The sequence below is a fragment of the Macaca fascicularis genome, chromosome 8, assembly GCF_037993035.2.
Source record: "Macaca fascicularis isolate 582-1 chromosome 8, T2T-MFA8v1.1".
In the NCBI taxonomy this organism is placed as follows: Eukaryota; Metazoa; Chordata; class Mammalia; order Primates; family Cercopithecidae; genus Macaca; species Macaca fascicularis.
In genome coordinates this window covers 152126921-152145692 of record NC_088382.1, presented here as the reverse complement: position 1 = coordinate 152145692, position 18772 = coordinate 152126921, and the positions used below count along the sequence as shown (strand labels likewise).

The window sequence follows — 18772 nt, the reverse complement described above, 5'->3', positions numbered from 1 at the left end:
TCCACTTCTCAGAAGGGGAACAACCAGGCCAATGGTGGCTGGAGGGCAGAGCGGTTGGAGCCCAGGTGGGAAGTCAGGCACAGATGGAGTTTCAGCACCTCACCTGCTGTGTGACCCTGGGCAAGTCACCGCACCTCTCTGAGCCTGTTTCCCCACCATAATCAAGGGATAAAAGCAGCTCTTGCAGGTTAGAGCTGTTGTGAGGAGGCCTCAAAGGTTTACTGGCTGAGGAGTGGGACAGAATTCACGCATGTGCGTTTCTGCAGGCATCAGAGTGTGCGCGCGGATGGCACTCACATTATACATGTGGGCAAACTCGATCTCCAAGGGTGTGCGCAGGGAGCGAGGTGGGGGCTTCACAGTCACGGAGATCACCTTGGAATTCAGGACGGTCGTGTTCCTGCAAGAGACAGAGGCACAGGTGTTGGGGGAGCCCTCCCAGCCCAGGCTCCCCCGGAGGGCCCCTGCACCCCTCGCCACCCTCTACCCCCAGCCCATCATCCACACCTCCAGGCCCCCTGGCCTCCCCGTTTACCTCCTGTGGCTGGGGTCCTGCCCACCCCACCTGCCCTGCGCTGCCCACCTCTGCAGGGCCAGGAAGCTGCCCAGGTTCCGGTACAGAACGGTGCCCACCACAAACACAGATGCTTCATCGGCCTCTGGAAGAAAGTGCACTGTCAACCCCAGTCCCCGTCCCCACAGCCAGGGCGGGACTTGGCAGCCTGACCTGGACCCCGCCGTTGCTGGCCTCTGCCGCCCATCTTCAAGGTCATGTCCAGGGCCCTGGTGGATGGTGAGGCCCACGCACCCGCAGACACAGTGCTGCAGCCGGGGAGCTGGGGCAACAGCCAAGTGCGAAGAGGGAGACCGGGCCATTCCCTGGGGCATCCTGAGAGCTGTGGGCAGGCAGGACGTGCCCCTCTTCCCAGTAACAGGGTCCTTGACATGTGACTCCCTGTCCCTCCCTGAAGTGAGGTGGCTCATCCTGACCCCTCTGCCTGGGCCTCAGGGTTGATCCACAGGCCCTGGCCCCAGAGAGGGCAAGGAGGGCTTCCTGGAAACGGGGAGCCCCTTGAGAACTGCCCAACTCTGAGGCAGCAGCTAGACTCCAGAGGGGTGGTGACCACCCGACTCTGGGGCCCACGTTCCCCATGAAGGTCCCCCGGCTCCCTGAGCCCCTCACCTGCCAGCCCCGTGGAGAAGACACTCTTGGACACAGTGACCCTGTCCTCCGGCACCTTGGCCCAGTCACCCGTGGCCCGCCAGCCCTTCATGGGGAAGCTGATGTCAGTGGCTCCGCTGGCTGGGAGCTTATGGATGCTGAGGACTGGGTGCAGGGTCAAAGGGGCGAGAGATAGAGAGAAGGGAAAGTCACAGACGCGGTGGGGCCTCAGCTGCAGGAGTTGAGGCGCAGGCCTGGCAGTGCAGGGTGATGCCGCGGGGAGCCCATGGCTCAGAGGCAGGGGTGTGGGGGCCATCTGCCCCAGCCCCAGCCCCCAGGGTACAGACCCCAACTCCCTGCACCCTGGGCCCTGTGCAGGCTCCACACTCCCTGGGTGGGCCTTGTCCCCAGACCTCGGTGAGGTCCAGGAGCAGGGACAGCAAGGAGCACCAGGCAGAGGCTGGGCCAGGTCTGGTCCTGCTGAGTTGGAGCCTTGGTGAGGGGCATGGGGCATGGGGCATGGGGCATGGGGCATGGGGCCTGCCCCTCCCACCCTCCATGGCCCAGAAGGTTGTCAAAGGCAGATTCTGGGGTCTGTCCTATGGCCATGGAGGGATTCGCAGGGACCAGGCACCCCCTCAGCGACCCCCACTCCCTCCTGGGACAGGGGACCCCAGTTTCCCTCCAGCTCTGTGACCTGATCCCGCCTCCCCTCCCTCTGTAGAAGGGGGATGGGGGCTTCCCTGCCTCAGGGCTCAGGCAGCAAAGGGCAGCATGGGCCATGGTGAAAGAGGGGATCCAGTGTTCCCTCCCATTCTGCAAAGGAAGGCGTTGGGGGTGCAGAAAGGCCCTGAGCTCAAGGTGGAGGGGCATGGGGACAAGGCAGCAGGTTTGGGGCAACTGAACGGGAAGAGAGTTTGGGGAAGTGCTGCTGGGGTGGAAGCAGGTGCTGACAGGGACCCACCACTCTAGGGGAACCTGGCCCTGGGGCTGTGGCCTCAGCCCTAGCAGGCCCCAGTGGAGCCTCAAGAATGCAGCCCAAGATGGGGCAGGGAGAGGAGGAGACGGCATGAGCATCAGTAGCGCCAAATGCAGTTGGGGGCATGGAGGCCCAAGAACAGGGTTTTGCACCATGGATGTCACTGGCAGCCTGAATGGAGGGCAGAGGGAATTCGGACTGGGTGGGCACCCAGTGAGAGGAGGGGCAGGAGGGACCAGCAGAGAACCGGGGTTGAGGGCAAGAGGAAACATGCAAAGGACAAGTGGCCTGCACAAGGAGCTGCTGGGAAGCCGCAGTGGGGGATGGGGGCAGATGGATGCTGGAGCAGCGCCCTGGAGCAGGTGAAGGGGTGGGAGGCTGGACACAGGGTCATCGAGGGGCGGTGGAGGGCTGGCGTGGGCACCAGGGTGGGCTGCAGCAAGTGTGCCCGGGTAAGGGGCAAGCTTTTAAATCTTTCATTAGAACAGGATGAAAAGTGGCAGAATTACTGAAATAGTAGCAATCAGTCATGTTGATGTTTCTAGTTGAAGCATTTCACTATGGAAAAAGCAGAACTTTGTCTTTGTTTGTTTCTTAATGAGACAGCCTATTGCTCAGGCTGAAGTGCAGTGGTGTGATCACGACTCACTGCAGCCTCGCCTCCTGGGTTCAAGCCATCCTCCCACCTCAGCCTCCCTAGTAGCAGGGACTACAGGCGCACCACCATGCCTGGCTAATTTCTCAAAAAAATTTGTAGAGACAGGGTTTCACTGTGCTGCCCAGGCTGGTCTCAAACTCCTGGGCTCAAGCGATACTCTTGCCTTGGCATCCTAAATAGCTGGGATTACAGGCATGAGCCACTGCGCCTAACCTCAGTCTTTAATTTAAAAGGTTAATGCTAGTTAGCCTCCCAAAGACATTATAATAAGAATGTCGATCCGTCTTGGGCATGTTTTAGTGGGACTTGTTCGAGTACAATAGGCATGAAGCTATGGTTTCCACCAGACATGTCTGAGTGCTGCCTGCAGTACAGGCCTGGTCGCATGGAAGTTAGGGTTGCTTAATTTAAAGGTCCTCGGACTGTTTTAGGCCTGGGGATGGGACACCTGAGGAGTGCCAAGCACCTTCTGACGAGATGAATATTGAAATGAACATTTCTATTGGTGAAACCACTGGGTCATCAACCCGGTCATGGCAGGTCTCTGGGTTTAAGGCTGGCTGCAAGGATCAGAGTTCAAGCCTTCGTAGTCTGTCTACATGCAGCTTGTGTCACTGTGGCCTACAGCTCTGACGGTCGGGAGGGATTATTCCTTTCACCTGGTATGTATAAAGAGACGCCATGGGAAGCCGCTCTCGCTGGCGTCCAGTTCTTGGCAGCTGAGTGAGGGAGGGATGTAGGGTGGGGGCCTGGGCAGAGAAGCAAGGTCCTGGGAGTGAGTGAGGCTGAGCACGAGTGAGTGGAGCGTATGGGATGCACAGGGCGTCTGCGGCGTGCTACAGCTTGAATGTGTCCTGTAAACGCTTACATGTTGGAAACTGAATTCCTAATTTCTTTTTTTTTTTTCCTTTGAGACGGAGTCTCGCTCTGTCTCCCAGGCTGGAGTGCAGTAGCCGGATCTCAGCACACTGCAAGCTCCGCCTCCCGGGTTCACACCATTCTCCTGCCTCAGCCTCCCGAGTAGCTGGGACTACAGGCGCCGCCACCTCGCCTGGCTAGTTTTTTGTATTTTTTAGTAGGGACGGGGTTTCACCGTGTTAGCCAGGATGGTCTCGATCTCCTGACCTCGTGATCTGCCCTTCTCGGCCTCCCAAAGTGCTGGGATTACAGGTTTGAGCCACCACGCCCGGCCTGAATCCCCAATTTCATCTGCTAATGGAACTTGGGGGTGGGGCCTTTGGGAGGTCATGAGGGTGGCCCCCATGATGGCTTTAGTGGCATTATGGGAAGGGAGACTTCAGCGGGCATTCTTGTTCCATCTCTCATGGGCTGCCTCTGCCATGCCATGCTGCAGCAGGAGGGCACTCACTCACAGCTGGAGCTATGATCTTGGACTTTCCGGCCTCCAGAATCTCTCATCTTTATAGATTACCCCTTCAGTGACAGCAACAGGAAACGGACTGAGACACGGTTATGAAGCATGTGGGGTAACCACTGTGCTCAGGGTTCGAAGTGTGTGCTGGCCATTCCGAGCACCCTGGGCCGTGCCGGGCACCCTGGAAGCTGGCCACCAGTTATGTCCTGGGCACCAGTGTAGGCACCAGGCAACGCTCCAGGGTGTGTGTGCTGACAAAGTTCAGCTGATCCTGGTCATATCACTAGAGGTTAAACATCCTCACAGGGGAGGTGACACTGTTCCTCCTTGGGGCTCTGTGGATCATAGCTGGGGCCAGTATCCACTCCTGGGTCCTTTGCTTTGAGAGACTCTCTGACCAAGGCAGGGAAAGTTTGGGAAATGTGGCTTTTGAGAGGTATCTGAGGGCACTGTATAACAGTCACTAAACAGAATTGCTGTGAGTGTTTGTAATGACAGTCACCTTTTACCCCGGGGTTCAGGCACTCACTCGCCTCATCAGTCTCTACCTCCCCGTGAGGTGGGCACTGTTATCATCGCATTTTAGAAACGAGGAAACCGCGGAGCTGGGTGGGGTCCCGGCCCCTCTGGGAAGGCACTGCTGGGACTGACAAGCGGGAAGGTGTGGGCTGCACAGCCCCTGCCTCTGAAGCTCCACAGGGAGGACACCGGGGGTGACAGGCAGAATGAGCCTCGGCTCCCGGTGGGTACATGCGAGGTGCTGGCTCGGGAATGGAGCTCCCAGGTCCGCAGCCCCTGGGCTGTGTCTGATCCCCTCCCAGGTCACATCATCAACCCTCAGGAGACTGAAAACAGGACCGATCTGAGAAATTGGCTGGGAGAGCCCACAGAGGCTGTCTGGTCACTGCCTCTTTATACAGACGAGGACGCTGAGGCCCAGGGCTGCAGAGCAAGGCGTGGGGGGTGGCAACAGGCGGGCAGGCTTACCCAGGTTGTCTGTCACCTGGTATGCATCCCTCAGGTCCTTCATACGGAAGCCGATGACGTCCACAAAGTCCTCCACCAGCCGGAATAGCTCCTTGGCGTTGGGGCCCGCCTGGGGGGCAGGGGGGTGAGCAGCCCAGGGAGGAGGCCCCGCCATACCTCAGCCCCTGCCTCCTTCCCTTCCCTGTCCCTCCTTTTCTTATTGGCCATTTCCTAACATTTCAAGGAAGTGGGGCTGGTGACCTCTGAGTACTCCACTTTGGGGATGAGAACGCAGATGCCCAGAGGGCCTGCTGTGCCCCACCCATGGGAAGCCCAGGCTAGGGGAGAGTCTCTGGATACCCACAGCCCCCATGCCAGGTGGAGTGGCGGCTGCTGGAGGTCAGCTTGGGGGAGTGAGCACTGCCACTGCCCCCACGTGAGGAGGGCCCTATGTCCCAGCCGCCTCGGCGTTCCCATGTGCTCAGTGTTCTCCCGAACCTCCTCACTGAGCCCCGTGAAATAAATGACTGTCCTCAGACTAACGAGGAAACAGGCTGGGAACGCTGAGCTTCCTCAGTGCCACCAACACCAACAAGAGGCCATCCTGGGATCCCAACCCGGAGCACCCAGCGGGACCCCACCCCAGGCCAGCTGGAGACCAGGGAGGCACCAGCTGTGCCTGCACCCCTCCTGAGGCTGCTGACTGTGGGGGCCCCAGGCCCTACCAGTTGGGCCTCCTCCCACTTGTCCCGATTCTCCTCTGCCAGCAGGTTGCTAAGGATCTGGACAAAGTTCTGGAAAGAAGAGGAAGAAGGGCCAGTGACAGAGAACAGGGCACAAAATCACCATTCACTGTGACCAGGGTCAGGACTCAGTGTGTGACCAGGGTCAGGGTTCAATATGGGACCAGGATCAGGGCTCAGCGTGTGACCAGGGTTGGAGCTCACTGTGACCAGGGCCAGGGTTCAATGTATAACCAGGATTGAGGCTCAGTGTGTGACCAGGGTCAGGACTCAGCATGTGATCAGGGTCAGGGTTCAGCATGTGACCAGGGTTAGGGTACAGTATGTGACCAGTGTCCAGGCTCAGTGTGTGACCAGGATCAGGGCTCAGTGTGACCAGGGTCAGGGATCAGTGTGTGACCAGTGTCCGGGCTCAGTGTGTGACCAGGATCAGGGCTCAGCATGTGACCAGGGTCAGGGTTCAGTGTATGACCAGGATCAGGGCTCAGTTTGTGACAAGGTTCAGAACTCAGAGTGTGACCAGAGTCAGGACATGGTGTGTGACCAGGGTCAGGGCTCAGTGCATGGCCAGGATTAGGGCTCAGCATGTGACCAGGGCTCAGCATGTGACCAGGATCAGGGCTCAGCTTATGACCAGAGCTCAGCGTGTGACCAGGGTCAGGGCTCAGCCTATGATCAGGGCTCAGTGTGTGACTAGGGTCAGGGTTCAGTGTGTGACCAGGGTCAGGGCTCAGCATATGACCAGGGCTCAGCATGTGACCAGTATCAGGGCTCAGCTTATGACCAGAGCTCAGCGTGTGACCAGGGTCAGGGCTCAGCCTATGATCAGGGCTCAATGTGTAACCAAGATTAGATGAGTGACAAAGGTCAGAGTTTGACCTATGACATGGGTTAGGGCCCGGGCTGTGGTCAGGGTTGAGGATCCATCTCTAAGGTCCAGGAGGGCTCCCCAGACACCTTCCTGACACCCTCTTCCAAAATCTCCCTCGGGGAGCCCACCTGTACATCCCCAGGGGTGGGGCTGTAGTACGCCCTTCGGAAAATCTCTGTCATGTTCCTCAGGACATCGATGGTGGACAGCAGGTCCCCGCTGTAGCTGGTCCCGTCCTGAGAGATCTCCACCAGTGTCTGGATGACCTCTGAGACCCCCTCCCCCGGCAGCCCTCGCTGAGCCTTGGCCAGGTGCTCCCGGGTCTGCAGAAGACGGAGAGGGCGGGTGCCTTCACCTCTGTGGGACACATCCAGGCAGCCACCCAGGACCTCCCATGCCTAGGACCCTCTGCAGGATCCCGACCTGTGTGGCCGGGGTGGTTGGGGAGGGGTTGGGGACCCCCGAGAACTGGCCCTCACCATCATTTGGATGTTTCTGTAGTCAATGGAAACACAGCGGATGTAGGTGGGGGGCTCCCAGTAGGCGATGCCTTCCTCGTCCAGCTCACACCGTCGAAGGATGAGTCCTGGGGAGACCTCCCCCTTCTCAGGTGGACACCCATTGCCTGGCCCAGGAATCCCACCCTCGGCCCCTGGCAGCAGACCCTCTGGATGGGACCCTGTGGGCCCCAGCAACAGGGACTTGCCCCTGGCCTCACACGGAGAGCTGAGTCCACACAGGGACCTCATTCCCTTCAACACATTTCGAGCTGCTACCTGCCCCAAGGACTCAGGACCCACCAAGAGCTAAGCCTTCAGGAACCCCGCCGCATGGAGGTGGAGCTCTCGGCCGCGCAGGGGCTTCAGAGTTCAGCCATGAGCTCATTCGGAGCCCCTTCTAACTAACCCAGAGCCCTGGAGGGAGCCAGCACCCTGGGCCCCGGCCTGGCTGCATCCACCGGGCTACAGGGGCCTCAGCCTGGCCCAGAGACATGGGGGCAACCTTGGGGTGCTGCTGGGCATTAAGGGGGAAACAGCCTTAAACATGGCACACCCTGTGATACAGAGCTCACTCCCAGGACATCATCAGAGAAACAGGGACAGCTGAGTGTTTATAGGGTGGCGGCAGCCACAGAGAACTGTCACAAGACAAGTTCAACCCCCGACAAGAGCCGCGGGACTGGATGCAGAACCTGGTTTAGATGGGGCCAAAAATGAGGGGCACCGGGAGACCCAGCCATGCACGTGGACCAAAGGCCAGGGGAGGCACGCCACCGTGCGGCATTCACGTGCTTCATTTTACTTCTCAGCATTTGCAATCTGCTACCAAGAACATGCTCTGTTCTGTAATCAGAAGAGCGAGGGAGGAGCAGCAGCTGCAGCTGGCAATACAGGGCCCCCGCCGCCGTCCCCCACACCTCCCCACAGCAGCTCCGAGCAGAGGAACCCCGACTGCTCTCATCCTACAGAGGAGAACACTGAGGCTCAGGGAGGTTAAGTCAGTTTCTGAATGTCACACAGCAAACAAGGGCAGAACCAGAGTTTGAACCTGGGCTCCCATCCTCCCTGCCTGCTGCCTGTCAGGGACATAAAGCACTTGTACTTCTTCAAAAAGGAGGGGCGAAGGAGGCCCGCCCCTAGTGCAGTGAGCCCTTCCCCACGGAGCCCTGCTTTCTCTTTGAGGCTGGCATTCAGCGGAGACCTCCTCTTCCTGTCCCTGCAAGCCCAGGGCAAGTGCATTCACTTCCCTGTGCCTCAGTTTCCCAGCTGTAAATGGTGGCGGCTTCTTGGGTTGCTGAGACTCCACGGATGTCTTGCATTAGGGCGGAGCATGGGTGCCAGCCCCTAGCGAGTGCTCGGAACAGCGGCTGCTACAGAGTTCTCACACGGTGCCCCGGGCTTGTGGCCCCACCACCCCGCGCCAGCGCACGCAGGCTGTCTGGGCTCCGTGCCTGGGCCGTGTCCCAGTGCTGACAGCACCTCAGCGTGGGCATCACCATGAGGGCAGGATGGGAGCCTCCATACACCACGTGCTCTCCAGCGCTCACCTGTGGCGTTGCGGGGACACCTGACGGCAGCCACCTCTCCCGCTGGGGTCTCCTTCCAGATCACAGCACCAAAGTTGTCCTCATCACAGATCTCATGGGGCTCTGCCAAGGAGCCCAGGACAGGGGTTCAGGAAGGGGTACTGAGAGCCGGCAGCTGGCTCTGGAAGGCCCAGACCCTTGCAAGGCGCCTGGAGCGGGCATCACTATGAGGACGGGACGGGAGTCCCCAACACACCACGTGGGTGACAGCTGAGCCCGAGCCTGCCCGATTGCCACCAGCCCTCCCCACCGCCCAGCCCAGGTGGGAGGGGCCTCACCAGGACACCGCTGGGTGCCGCACTGCCGGTACTCATCCTGGGGGCCCTGGCAGACTGCTCCCCCGAAGAAGGGCCCGGAGCAGACGCGCTCCCGTCGCTGGCTGCCAGCCCCACACGTGACGCTGCAACTGCCCCATGACGCCCAGGCCTGCCACTTGCCATCCACTGCAGGCACAGCCAGACACAGGGCACAGGCGACAAGGAGGGCGGGGTCCAGGAGCCACAGTGACACAAGGACACAGACAGGGACGACGCACACAGAGCCGTGCGGCAGTGAAACACAGCGACCCAGGGATGTGGGGCAGGAGGTCAGGAGAAGGGAAATTCAGACCAGGAGAGGAGAAATCAGTCAACAGCCTGATACAAAATAAAGCAAACTCCCACATGCAGCCAACCCCACCACCCTCCCTCCACGCCTCACTGTACACCCCGCTACCCCACGGCCTCCCCACACTCCTCTTCGCCATGCACACCCCAAGTCCCACTGTACACCCTGCTACCTCACAGTCACTCCACACTCCACTTCCCCCACAGACACCCCAAGTCCCACTGTGCACCCCGCTACTCCATGGTCACTCCACACTCCACTTCCCCCACAGACACCCCAAGTCCCACTGTGCACCCCGCTACTCCATGGTCACTCCACACTCCACTACCCCCACAGACACCCCAAGTCCCACTGTGCACCCCGCTACTCCATGGTCACCCCACACTCCACTTCCCCCACAGACACCCCAAGTCCCACTGTGCACCCCGCTACTCCATGGTCACTCCACACTCCACTTCCCCCACAGACACCCCAAGTCCTACTGTGCACCCTGCTACCTCACAGTCACCCCACACTCCACTACCCCCACAGACACCCCAAGTCCCACTGTGCACCCCACTACTCCATGGTCACTCCACACTCCACTTCCCCCACAGACACCCCAAGTCCCACTGTGCACCCCGCTACTCCATGGTCACTCCACACTCCACTTCCCCCACAGACACCCCAAGTCCCACTGTGCACCCCGCTACTCCATGGTCACTCCACACTCCACTTCCCCCACAGACACCCCAAGTCCCACTGTGCACCCCGCTACTCCATGGTCACTCCACACTCCACTTCCCCCACAGACACCCCAAGTCCCACTGTGCACCCCGCTACTCCATGGTCACTCCACACTCCACTTCCCCCACAGACACCCCAAGTCCCACTGTGCACCCCGCTACTCCATGGTCACTCCACACTCCACTTCCCCCACAGACACCCCAAGTCCCACTGTGCACCCCGCTACTCCATGGTCACTCCACACTCCACTTCCCCCACAGACACCCCAAGTCCCACTGTGCACCCCGCTACTCCATGGTCACTCCACACTCCACTTCCCCCACAGACACCCCAAGTCCCACTGTGCACCCCGCTACTCCATGGTCACTCCACACTCCACTTCCCCATGCACACCCCAAATCCTACTGTGCACCCTGCTACCTCACAGTCACCCCACACTCCACTACCCCCACAGACACCCCAAGTCCCACTGTGCACCCCACTACTCCATGGTCACTCCACACTCCACTTCCCCCACAGACACCCCAAGTCCCACTGTGCACCCCGCTACCTCATGGCCACCCCACACTCCACTTCCCCCACAGATACCCCAAGTCCCACTGTGCACCCCACTACCCCACGGCCACACTCCACTTCCCCCACAGACACCCCAAGTCCCACTGTGCACCCCACTACCCCACGGCCACACTCTACTTCCCCCACAGACACCCCAAGTCCCACTGTGCACCCCACTACCCCATGGCCACACTCTACTTCCCCCACAGACACCCCAAGTCCCACTGTGCACCCCACTCCTCTCCCAATGGCCACCCCATGCCCCACTCTCCTCATGGCCCCCCCCACCCCACAGTGCACCTCACTCACCCTGCAGCCACTCCACGCCCCGTTTCCCCCACGGCCACCGCAGACCCCACTGTGCACCCCACTCCCTCCTCAGTCACATACCAGGGCCCATGGTTACCCCCACCCGCCGTGGGCCTTGTCCCCTCCCTAGAGGTTCCTGCTTGTTAGGTGCCCCCAACCCCAGCCCGGCGCACCCCTGACCTGGGCACTGCTGCAGGAAGCAGTCTCGGGTCTCAACCCAGTGGCCCTGGCACTCGGCGCCCCCATAGGAAGGCCCGTTGCATTCACGCGTGCGCTGCTGTCGGCCCTGGGAGCAGCTGGCGGAGCAGGCGCTCCAGCTCGACCACTCGTTCCAGTTTCCATCCACTGCCCGGCCCGGGGGAGGAAGGGGACACGAAGTGGGCGTGAACACCCGGCACCCCAATGCCTGGCTTGGGATGTGGGTGTGAGCACCCTGGAGGCTACTGCTTCACACTCAGCCTAGGACATAGGTGAGAACACCCTGGGGGCCACTACCCACACCCAGCCTGTGACATGGGTGAGAACATCCAGGCTGGGACACGAGAGAGTAAACCCCGGGGGCCACCACCCCATACCCAGCCTGATATAGGTGTAAACACCTTGGGGCCCATCAGCCCACACCCAGACTGTGACATGGGTGTGAACACCCTGGGGGCCACCATCCACGCCCAGCCTGTGACATGGGTGAGAACACCCTGGGGGCCAGCAGCCCTCACCCAGCCTGGGACACAGGTGTGAACACCCTGGGGGCCACCACCCCACACCCAACCTGGGACATGGGTGGGAAATGCCCCAAGGTCACACGTCAGCCTGCTTCCTGAACCCAGTCTGAGGTTCCAACCTCTGAGCACCCTGAGGTGGGTCTGGAGTGGGCAAAGCTGGGTTCCCAGGCCTGGCCATTGGCCTACTGTGACCTCTCCTTTCTTCCCTTCCTCCCTGACCCCACGCCCTCCCTCTCACCTACCAGGGCACAGGGCGATGTTGCAAAACTTGGTTTGCTTCTCAGGGCCCTCACAGGGGTTGCCTCCAAACTGGGGGGGCCTGCAGGTGCGCGTGCGATCCCGAAAGCCACGGCCACAGGTGCTGGAGCAGAGGCTCCAGGGTGACCACTCGTCCCAGGCACCATGCACTGCAGAGGGACAGAAGGTGCTGCTGCCCTCTGCTGCCACGGTCCCTGAAGCCCTGGCCGCCCACTGCCCCAGCCCCCTGCTGCCCTGGCCTTCTGCTGCCCCAGCCCCCCACTGCCCCGGCTGCCCGCTGCCCCAGCCGCCCGCTGCCGAAGCCCAAGTTCCCACCCACCTGGGCACACGGCGGAGTTGTTGCACAGCCGCTGCTCGCGCAGGGGTCCGCTGCACTGCGTGCTGTAGGAGGAGGACACGCAGAAGCGCGTGCGGGTCTGCCAGCCCTCGCCGCAGGTGCTGGAGCACACGCTCCACGGGGACCACTCCTCGGCTGCTGGGTCACCTGCAGGCCCCACTACAGCGTCACAGGCCTGCCGCCCACGGGGCTGCAGTCAGACCGGGGCCGGATCCCGCAGCAGGAGGGCTGCCCTGCTGGGGAGCAGGCAGCAGGGCTGGGGCAGAGCCCCCGGGCCTTCGAACCAGGCTGATCTCAAGAACTGGTCATTTCCCCTACAAGGCTGGAAGCCCTGAGAGCTGGCCTGTGCCATCCCTGGGCCTCTGGGGTCTGGCCAGGGACAGGTCTCCTCACCTTACACCAGTTCCCCTAATGCCAATCAGTCAGGAGACAAGAGCCCAGCACCTGACGGGTTAGTCTAGTTGTTCAAGTTACTACCCATAACTAGTGGTGATTGTTAACTTACAGTATTTCCCAAAGCCCTAGTCCTGCCCACCCCCCTCCCGCCAGCTCACCGGTCTGGGGGGCTGGGAACCCAAACTGCTGCAGCTCGTCCCCCAGCTCCTCACGCCGCCGGGCATCTGTGGACCGCAGGGACTGGCTCCGGGAGCTGGTGCGCCCAGCGGCTGCAGGACGGGCTCAGGTCAGCACGGGAGCAGTGCTTTGCCCCCGTCCTCTCTCTGTGGCCACAGTGCTCTGAGCCCGCCAGCACTGGGCCACCTGGCTCCACTGGGCAGTTGGGAAGCCAGGGACCAGAGCGCCCAGCCTGGCACCAGCCCTCATCTGGTCAACAGGGGACCCTTCCTGTGGGTCCCGTCTCCCGTACCCTGCGCCCACTCCCTCACTGCCTTCATTGCCCACAGGCCAGCATTCACCTGCAGGACGGCAGCCCGCACTAGGTGGCTGCTTTCCCCTGCCTGGCACCCCAACAGCGCCCCTGCCTCCGTCCCGCAGGCCAGCTGACGCCCCAGGCCCCTCCCCAGGCTCCTGAGAGGAGCTCCTCTCCCCAGGAAAGTTCACCAAGGAAAAAACAGCCCAAAGACAGTCTCATTACAACGTGATTTAACTTCATGGAAGCAGCTAAAAAATGCATGGGGTCATTAGAGAGCCTTATTAGAGAAATACATTCTGGAAGCAGCATCCGGCTGGGGCAGGAGGGCTGGCTTGGCCAGCGCTCCCACAGCCAGCCTTCCGCACACCCTCCAAAACCCCCAATCCACAAACGGGAAGAAAGCCCCATCTAGGCCGGGTGCGGCGGCTCATGCCTGTAATCCCAGCACTTTGGGATCACGAGGTCAGGAGATGGATACCATCTACTAAAAATACAAAAAATTAGCCGGGCGTGGTGGCAGGCGCCTGTAGTCCCAGCTACTCGGGAGGCTGAGGCAGGAGAATGGCGTGAACCCAGAAGGCGGAGTTCGCAGTGAGCCGAGATCTTACCACTGCACTCCAGCCTGGGTGACACAGTAAGACTCCCTCTCAAAAAAAAACACCAAAAACAAAAAAAAGAAAGCCCCGTCTAGTCCCACCCAGCCCCAAGCACCACACTCTTCGGGGCCCTCACCTCTGCTCCCCCGGCTAGGCCCCACTCCCACGGGCCAGCCCCGAGTTGAGGTCCTGCTTCTCAGAGCCCAGACTCACCCTATTCACTCTTCCTGCAGGCCCCGCCCAGCGCCTGCCAGGCCCAGGCCCCGCCCCTACCTGGTCCCGCCCTAAGCCCCTCCCTCCACCGGCCCTGTTGCTCTGGGCCCTACCCCTCCCTGCCCCCACCAGCCCCTTGTGCTCGAGGCCCCTCCTCTCCAGGGCCCCGCCCCTCCCCCACAAGCCCCGCCTCTCCAGGGCTCTGGCTCCGCCCCGCCCCGCCCGCACTCACGGCCGCAGGCCTCGCGGTTGCACTGGCGACCCTCCTCCAGCACCCCCTCGCAGCCGCCGCCCTCCACTCCCGGCACGGGCAGGCAGGTGCGCGTCCGCGTCTGGAGGCCTCCCCCGCAGTCCCGCGTGCATTCGCCCCACAGGGACCACAGCTTCCAGCCGCCTGGGGGGAGACCAGAGGGCGGGGATCAGGGTAGGGCAGGGGCTCGTGGCCTGGACGGGGTAAATCATGGGGGTGCTAAGCCCGCCGAGGCTGGCCCGGGTCGGGAGGGGCCGCAGTGCCGGGGACGGCCTGGCCTGGGAGGACCGGGGGGTCCGGTGTCTACCCAGCTCCCGGGTCCACTCTGGAGAGCTCAGGTCACGCCTGAGCCGGAAGGGTCCCCGTGTGCCAACCGCCGCTGGACAGGTTTGCTGCCAGGATGATGAAGGGATGACGACCTTCGCCCACTCGAGGGCTGCCTCACAACTCAGCGTCCTGATGGTGAGCGGAGGGTGGAGGGGCCTGGCCGCCAAAGCTCTCCTTCCTGGCACACCTGGAAGCCCCCAGGCTCCATCCAGTTTCTGGCCAGGCCCTGCTCATCAGAGCCTCAGTTTCCTCATGGGCTCAGCGGAGGGTCGCCATCCTCATCACCAGGGCTCCACATTTCACACCCCAGCTGTGACCTGCAGCCGCTTCCTCACCCCACACAGGGATACCAGTGGTGACCAAGGCCTCACACCTGGTATCCAACCAGGGCCTCGAACCCAGGGCACAGCCTGACTGAGCCTGCCCTGGACCTGGCCAGCTGGCCACACGAGGGAGCCTGGGACAAATGCCTGCAGGCCCCTTCCCACCACACCCCTGCCCTGACCCCAGGCACTCTGTTCAGCTTCTCTGGTGGGTCTTCCTCCATCCCGGCCCTAACAGTGCCCACGGCCTTTATGGACCTGTGTTCCCCCAGCAAACCAGACCTCATGCCCCAGGAGTCTCTGCTCCCCGGGGGTCCTCGTGCTGCCAAGAACACTTTGGGCCACTTGGAGTGCCCGTGGTCCTGGAGCACTGGGTAGCCATGGAGGAGCACAAAGCAGGAGAGGGCCACTGCCATCTGTGGGCCAGAGAGGGGCAACGGCACCAGGGGGCCGGGAAGGGGCTGCCTCGTCCAGGCATCCCGCTTGGGCCTCCTGCCCAGCACTCTGGGCTAATGCACACCCAATGCAGCAGGGTCAGGGCGACTTGGAAAGGGCATTCAGCCCTTGCCAAGTGCCTGCTCCTGGCCAAGGTGGCGAGGAGACAGCTGGCGGCCACCACGAGGGGACCCACCATGAAGTTGGGGCCACTGCCCCATGCTGCTACTGGGGAGCACTGGGGATCTGGCCTCTCGATCCCAGGCACAGCAGGGGAGGCCCCGGGGCAGCAATCAGGCCAAGCACAGGCCACCCTGACCCACCAGAAGGGCCCCAGGGCCTCTCAGAGCCTCAGGGAAGGGGCCCTGCCTCCCTCAGTGGGAGTGTGGACTGAAGGAGACCCCAGGGGAGCTCCAGCCGCCAGGTTCCCCCAGTGGCTCCACCACCCACTGGCCTCACTCCCATCATTTACAACATGAGGATAGTGGCTGACCTCCCAGGACTGAGCAGTGGGAAGGCAAACAGCAAAAATGCATGTGGGGAGGATGGTGTGTGGGCATTGTCATTTGGGTCAGAGTTGATTCCTGGGGCCCCACTTTGATTTTCAGCAAACTCAGTGTCCAACCAGAGCGCCCCCCACCCTGCCCCACTTCCCCACACCTATGCCAGGACTGGCCAGCAGGGGGTGCCAGGGGCACGGGGATGAGACGCAAGAGAGGGACTTGACCTGCCACAGCTGTGTGAGGAGTGGGTGCCTCATTCTCCCTGCTGGGGACCATCGGGTGGGGGGAATCTTCCAGGCCCCCACACCTGCTGCAGAACCCTCTCCCTTCCCTCACAGAGCCACACTCCCATAGGTCCCAGAGAGGAGAGCACCTGGCTGCTTCCTCCACAACGTGCTTGGCCCATGCCATGCCAGGGGAGGTAGGGGACCCAGCACAGCCTCCAGGGCACAAGGGCAGGACAGGGTGGCATGTGCCCACAGCACAGGAACAGATGACAGGCCCTTCGTGGCTGCCCTGTCACATGCCCTAACTCAGGACAAGGAGAGGAACCTGGACTTGAACTGGTGGTCAGATTCCAAACGCCCCCCCCCCCAACCCCCAGACTACGGCCTCCTGCCAGGACTGACCGGGGCCCAGGCGCTCCAGGCCTCAGTGGTCTCCCCTGCTGAAGGCATCTCACCCCCCGATTATGAGGCAAAGGAACAGACGGGGTCCTGAGAGGCGGGCCTGGCAATGGGTCAGGGTGGTACGTACTGCAGCACCCCCCTCGCCATCCCAGCCCAAGCCCCACGCGGAAGCCTGAGTGACGTGGAAACTGGCAGTGGGTGGGAGAGAGAGGGTGTCCAAGCCAGGCTCATCGGAGGATGCCACTCGGTTCCCATGGCAACTGCTGCAGCGCGCAGCCTTTCAGGATAGACCCAGGTTAGGCCTCAGCTGCCAAAACACCCACTCATTTCAGGGCTGGTTACCTTGGTGACCCAGGTGGTAAGGATGTGGTAGGGGGAGAAGGGGCGGGGGCACATCAGGAGAGGCTGTGCAGGGGGGACACTGGCCCAGAGGATGGATCACCCTGCCCCCACAAACCAAGCCCTGACCCTGGTCACATACTGAGCCCTGACTTTGGACCTGTGCTGAGCCCTGATCCAGGTCACAAGCTGACCCTGGATGCATACTGAGTCTGGATTCTAGTCACACTGATTCCTGACCCTGGTCACATACTGAGCCTTGATCCTCATCACAGACTGACCTCTGGTCCTGGACACAGAATTCCTGATCCTGTCACATTCTGAGCCCTGATCCCAGTCACAGACTGATCCTTCATCTTGGTCACACTCCTGCCACTAATAAACACTGAGAAAACGGTAGCTGCTATTTTTATTCTTGGTTTGTTTTTTATGTGTGTCCCCTCACATAGCTGACACTCAATAAGTGTTTGCCCAGTGAATGCATCAAAGCCAGGATGGAGCCCCTGGGGTCTGTAGTGCAGGGCGCAGAGGTGTTCAAGCCACCCTTTGCTGGGTGGCCACAGTGTGTCTGAGCTGGGTGGGCAGTGAGGGGCAGCAGAGGAGCAGCAAGCAGGCTGGGGGGTGGGCTGCCCCTCCAGGCCCGGAAAGAAGCCGCCTTTCTTCCCCCACTCAATGCCAGCTCTGTCTGGAAGCCTCATTTCCATCTCATTAAGGGGATGAATAGAGCCAATTAACGGCCCTAGGCAGCCTGGCCACCCAGGGGAGAGGGTGCTTGGTGAGAGGCCTCCTGGTGTCCTTCCCACCCTGGCGCCCTAGACTGGAGGCTGTGAGCTCCCCACAGCCCGCACCCTGAGTTGGCTGGGATGGGGGTGCAGGGGGGCGCAGGGGGTGTCCCTCCCTCCAGCTGGGCCTCCCCAGCTTCCGGCCTCTCCTCTGGAGGGGAGCTGTGTACTTCTGTCTGTAGCCAGCAGAGGTCTCCCGAGTCCAGCAGGTCAGGCAGCACCGGGGCTGGAGGGTCAGTTCCGCCATTCCCGCCCTGCTCTGCCACCAGGTCCCGGGCACCACAGTGTGTCCCAGGGATGACCCCACCCCCAGCCCAGGCTCTGAGTTAGGGTCTGTCCTGTGGCACCCAGACTCCTCCTCTGAGACCTGGACCAGGGCCCTCTGCACGGACGTGGAAAGGAGGGCCCCAGAGGGCGGATGGGGCTCCCTGTGGCCTGACTTAGCCCACCTGCTGCCAGCAGCTCCTACAGGCGGGGCCCAAGTGGCCGGCCCTCATTCCTCCCGCCACAGAGGCGGGCACCAGTGGATCTCAGGATGGGACTGAGAAGCCGAGCCCACCATCCGGCAGGCCACTTCCCAGGTGAGCCAAGAGGAGCGATGAACCTTGTAGGGCAGTGGGGTTCCCCTAAACCTGTCAAGCTCCATCTCCTGAAAGCCTCACATAGGCCTGCAAGCAGGTAGTGTCCTGTCTCCAACTCTCAGGAGGGAAACTGAGGCTCCCTGAGCTGGCCGAGTCTTGTTGCTTCCTTTTCTTTTTTTTTTTTTGAGGCGGAGTCTCGCTCTGTGGCCCAGGCTGGAGTGCAGTGGCCGGATCTCAGCTCACTGCAAGCTCCGCCTCCCGGGTCTACGCCATTCTCCTGCCTCAGCCTCCCGAGTAGCTGGGACTACAGGCGCCCACCACCTTGCCCGGCTATTTTTTTGTATTTTTTTAGTAGAGACGGGGTTTCACCGTGTTAGCCAGGATGGTCTCGATCTCCTGACCTCGTGATCCGCCCGCCTCGGCCTCCCAAAGTGCTGGGATTACAGGCTTGAGCCACCGCGCCCGGCCTGTTGCTTCCTTTTCTTGATCAGGCAGGTGCTCCCTGGCCTGAGAACGGTGCCCTGTTTACAAGCCTGAAAGCTCAGGGCCCATCCCGGAGACCTTGGACAA

The 18772-nt window shown here is 61.5% G+C and overlaps 1 protein-coding gene across 12 annotated transcripts in view; it reads right to left on the bottom strand.

Moving 5' to 3' along the window:
* ADGRB1 (adhesion G protein-coupled receptor B1) overlaps positions 1-18772 on the bottom strand; it is a 97616-nt gene that overhangs the window by 57840 nt on the left and 21004 nt on the right. For 10 of the 12 annotated variants that reach the window (XR_012416966.1, XR_012416967.1, XM_065519704.2 and 7 more), the window contains exons 2-15: positions 14266-14427; positions 12908-13018; positions 12336-12500; positions 12002-12165; positions 11217-11391; positions 9119-9283; positions 8802-8903; positions 7234-7340; positions 6883-7077; positions 5866-5934; positions 5162-5270; positions 1184-1327; positions 584-659; positions 298-400 (exon numbers count right to left, since the gene is read on the bottom strand). Coding sequence is in view for 10 of the 12 variants with exons in the window: in XM_065519704.2 (XP_065375776.1) it covers positions 298-400; positions 584-659; positions 1184-1327; positions 5162-5270; positions 5866-5934; positions 6883-7077; positions 7234-7340; positions 8802-8903; positions 9119-9283; positions 11217-11391; positions 12002-12165; positions 12336-12500; positions 12908-13018; positions 14266-14427 (1847 nt within the window). In the remaining 2 variants the exon portion in view is untranslated. Of the gene's footprint in view, positions 1-297; positions 401-583; positions 660-1183; positions 1328-5161; positions 5271-5865; positions 5935-6882; positions 7078-7233; positions 7341-8801; positions 8904-9118; positions 9284-11216; positions 11392-12000; positions 12166-12335; positions 12501-12907; positions 13019-14265; positions 14428-18772 lie in introns of all 12 variants that reach the window. The other 2 variants (XM_045398774.3, XM_045398770.3) reach the window with 1 other exon arrangement.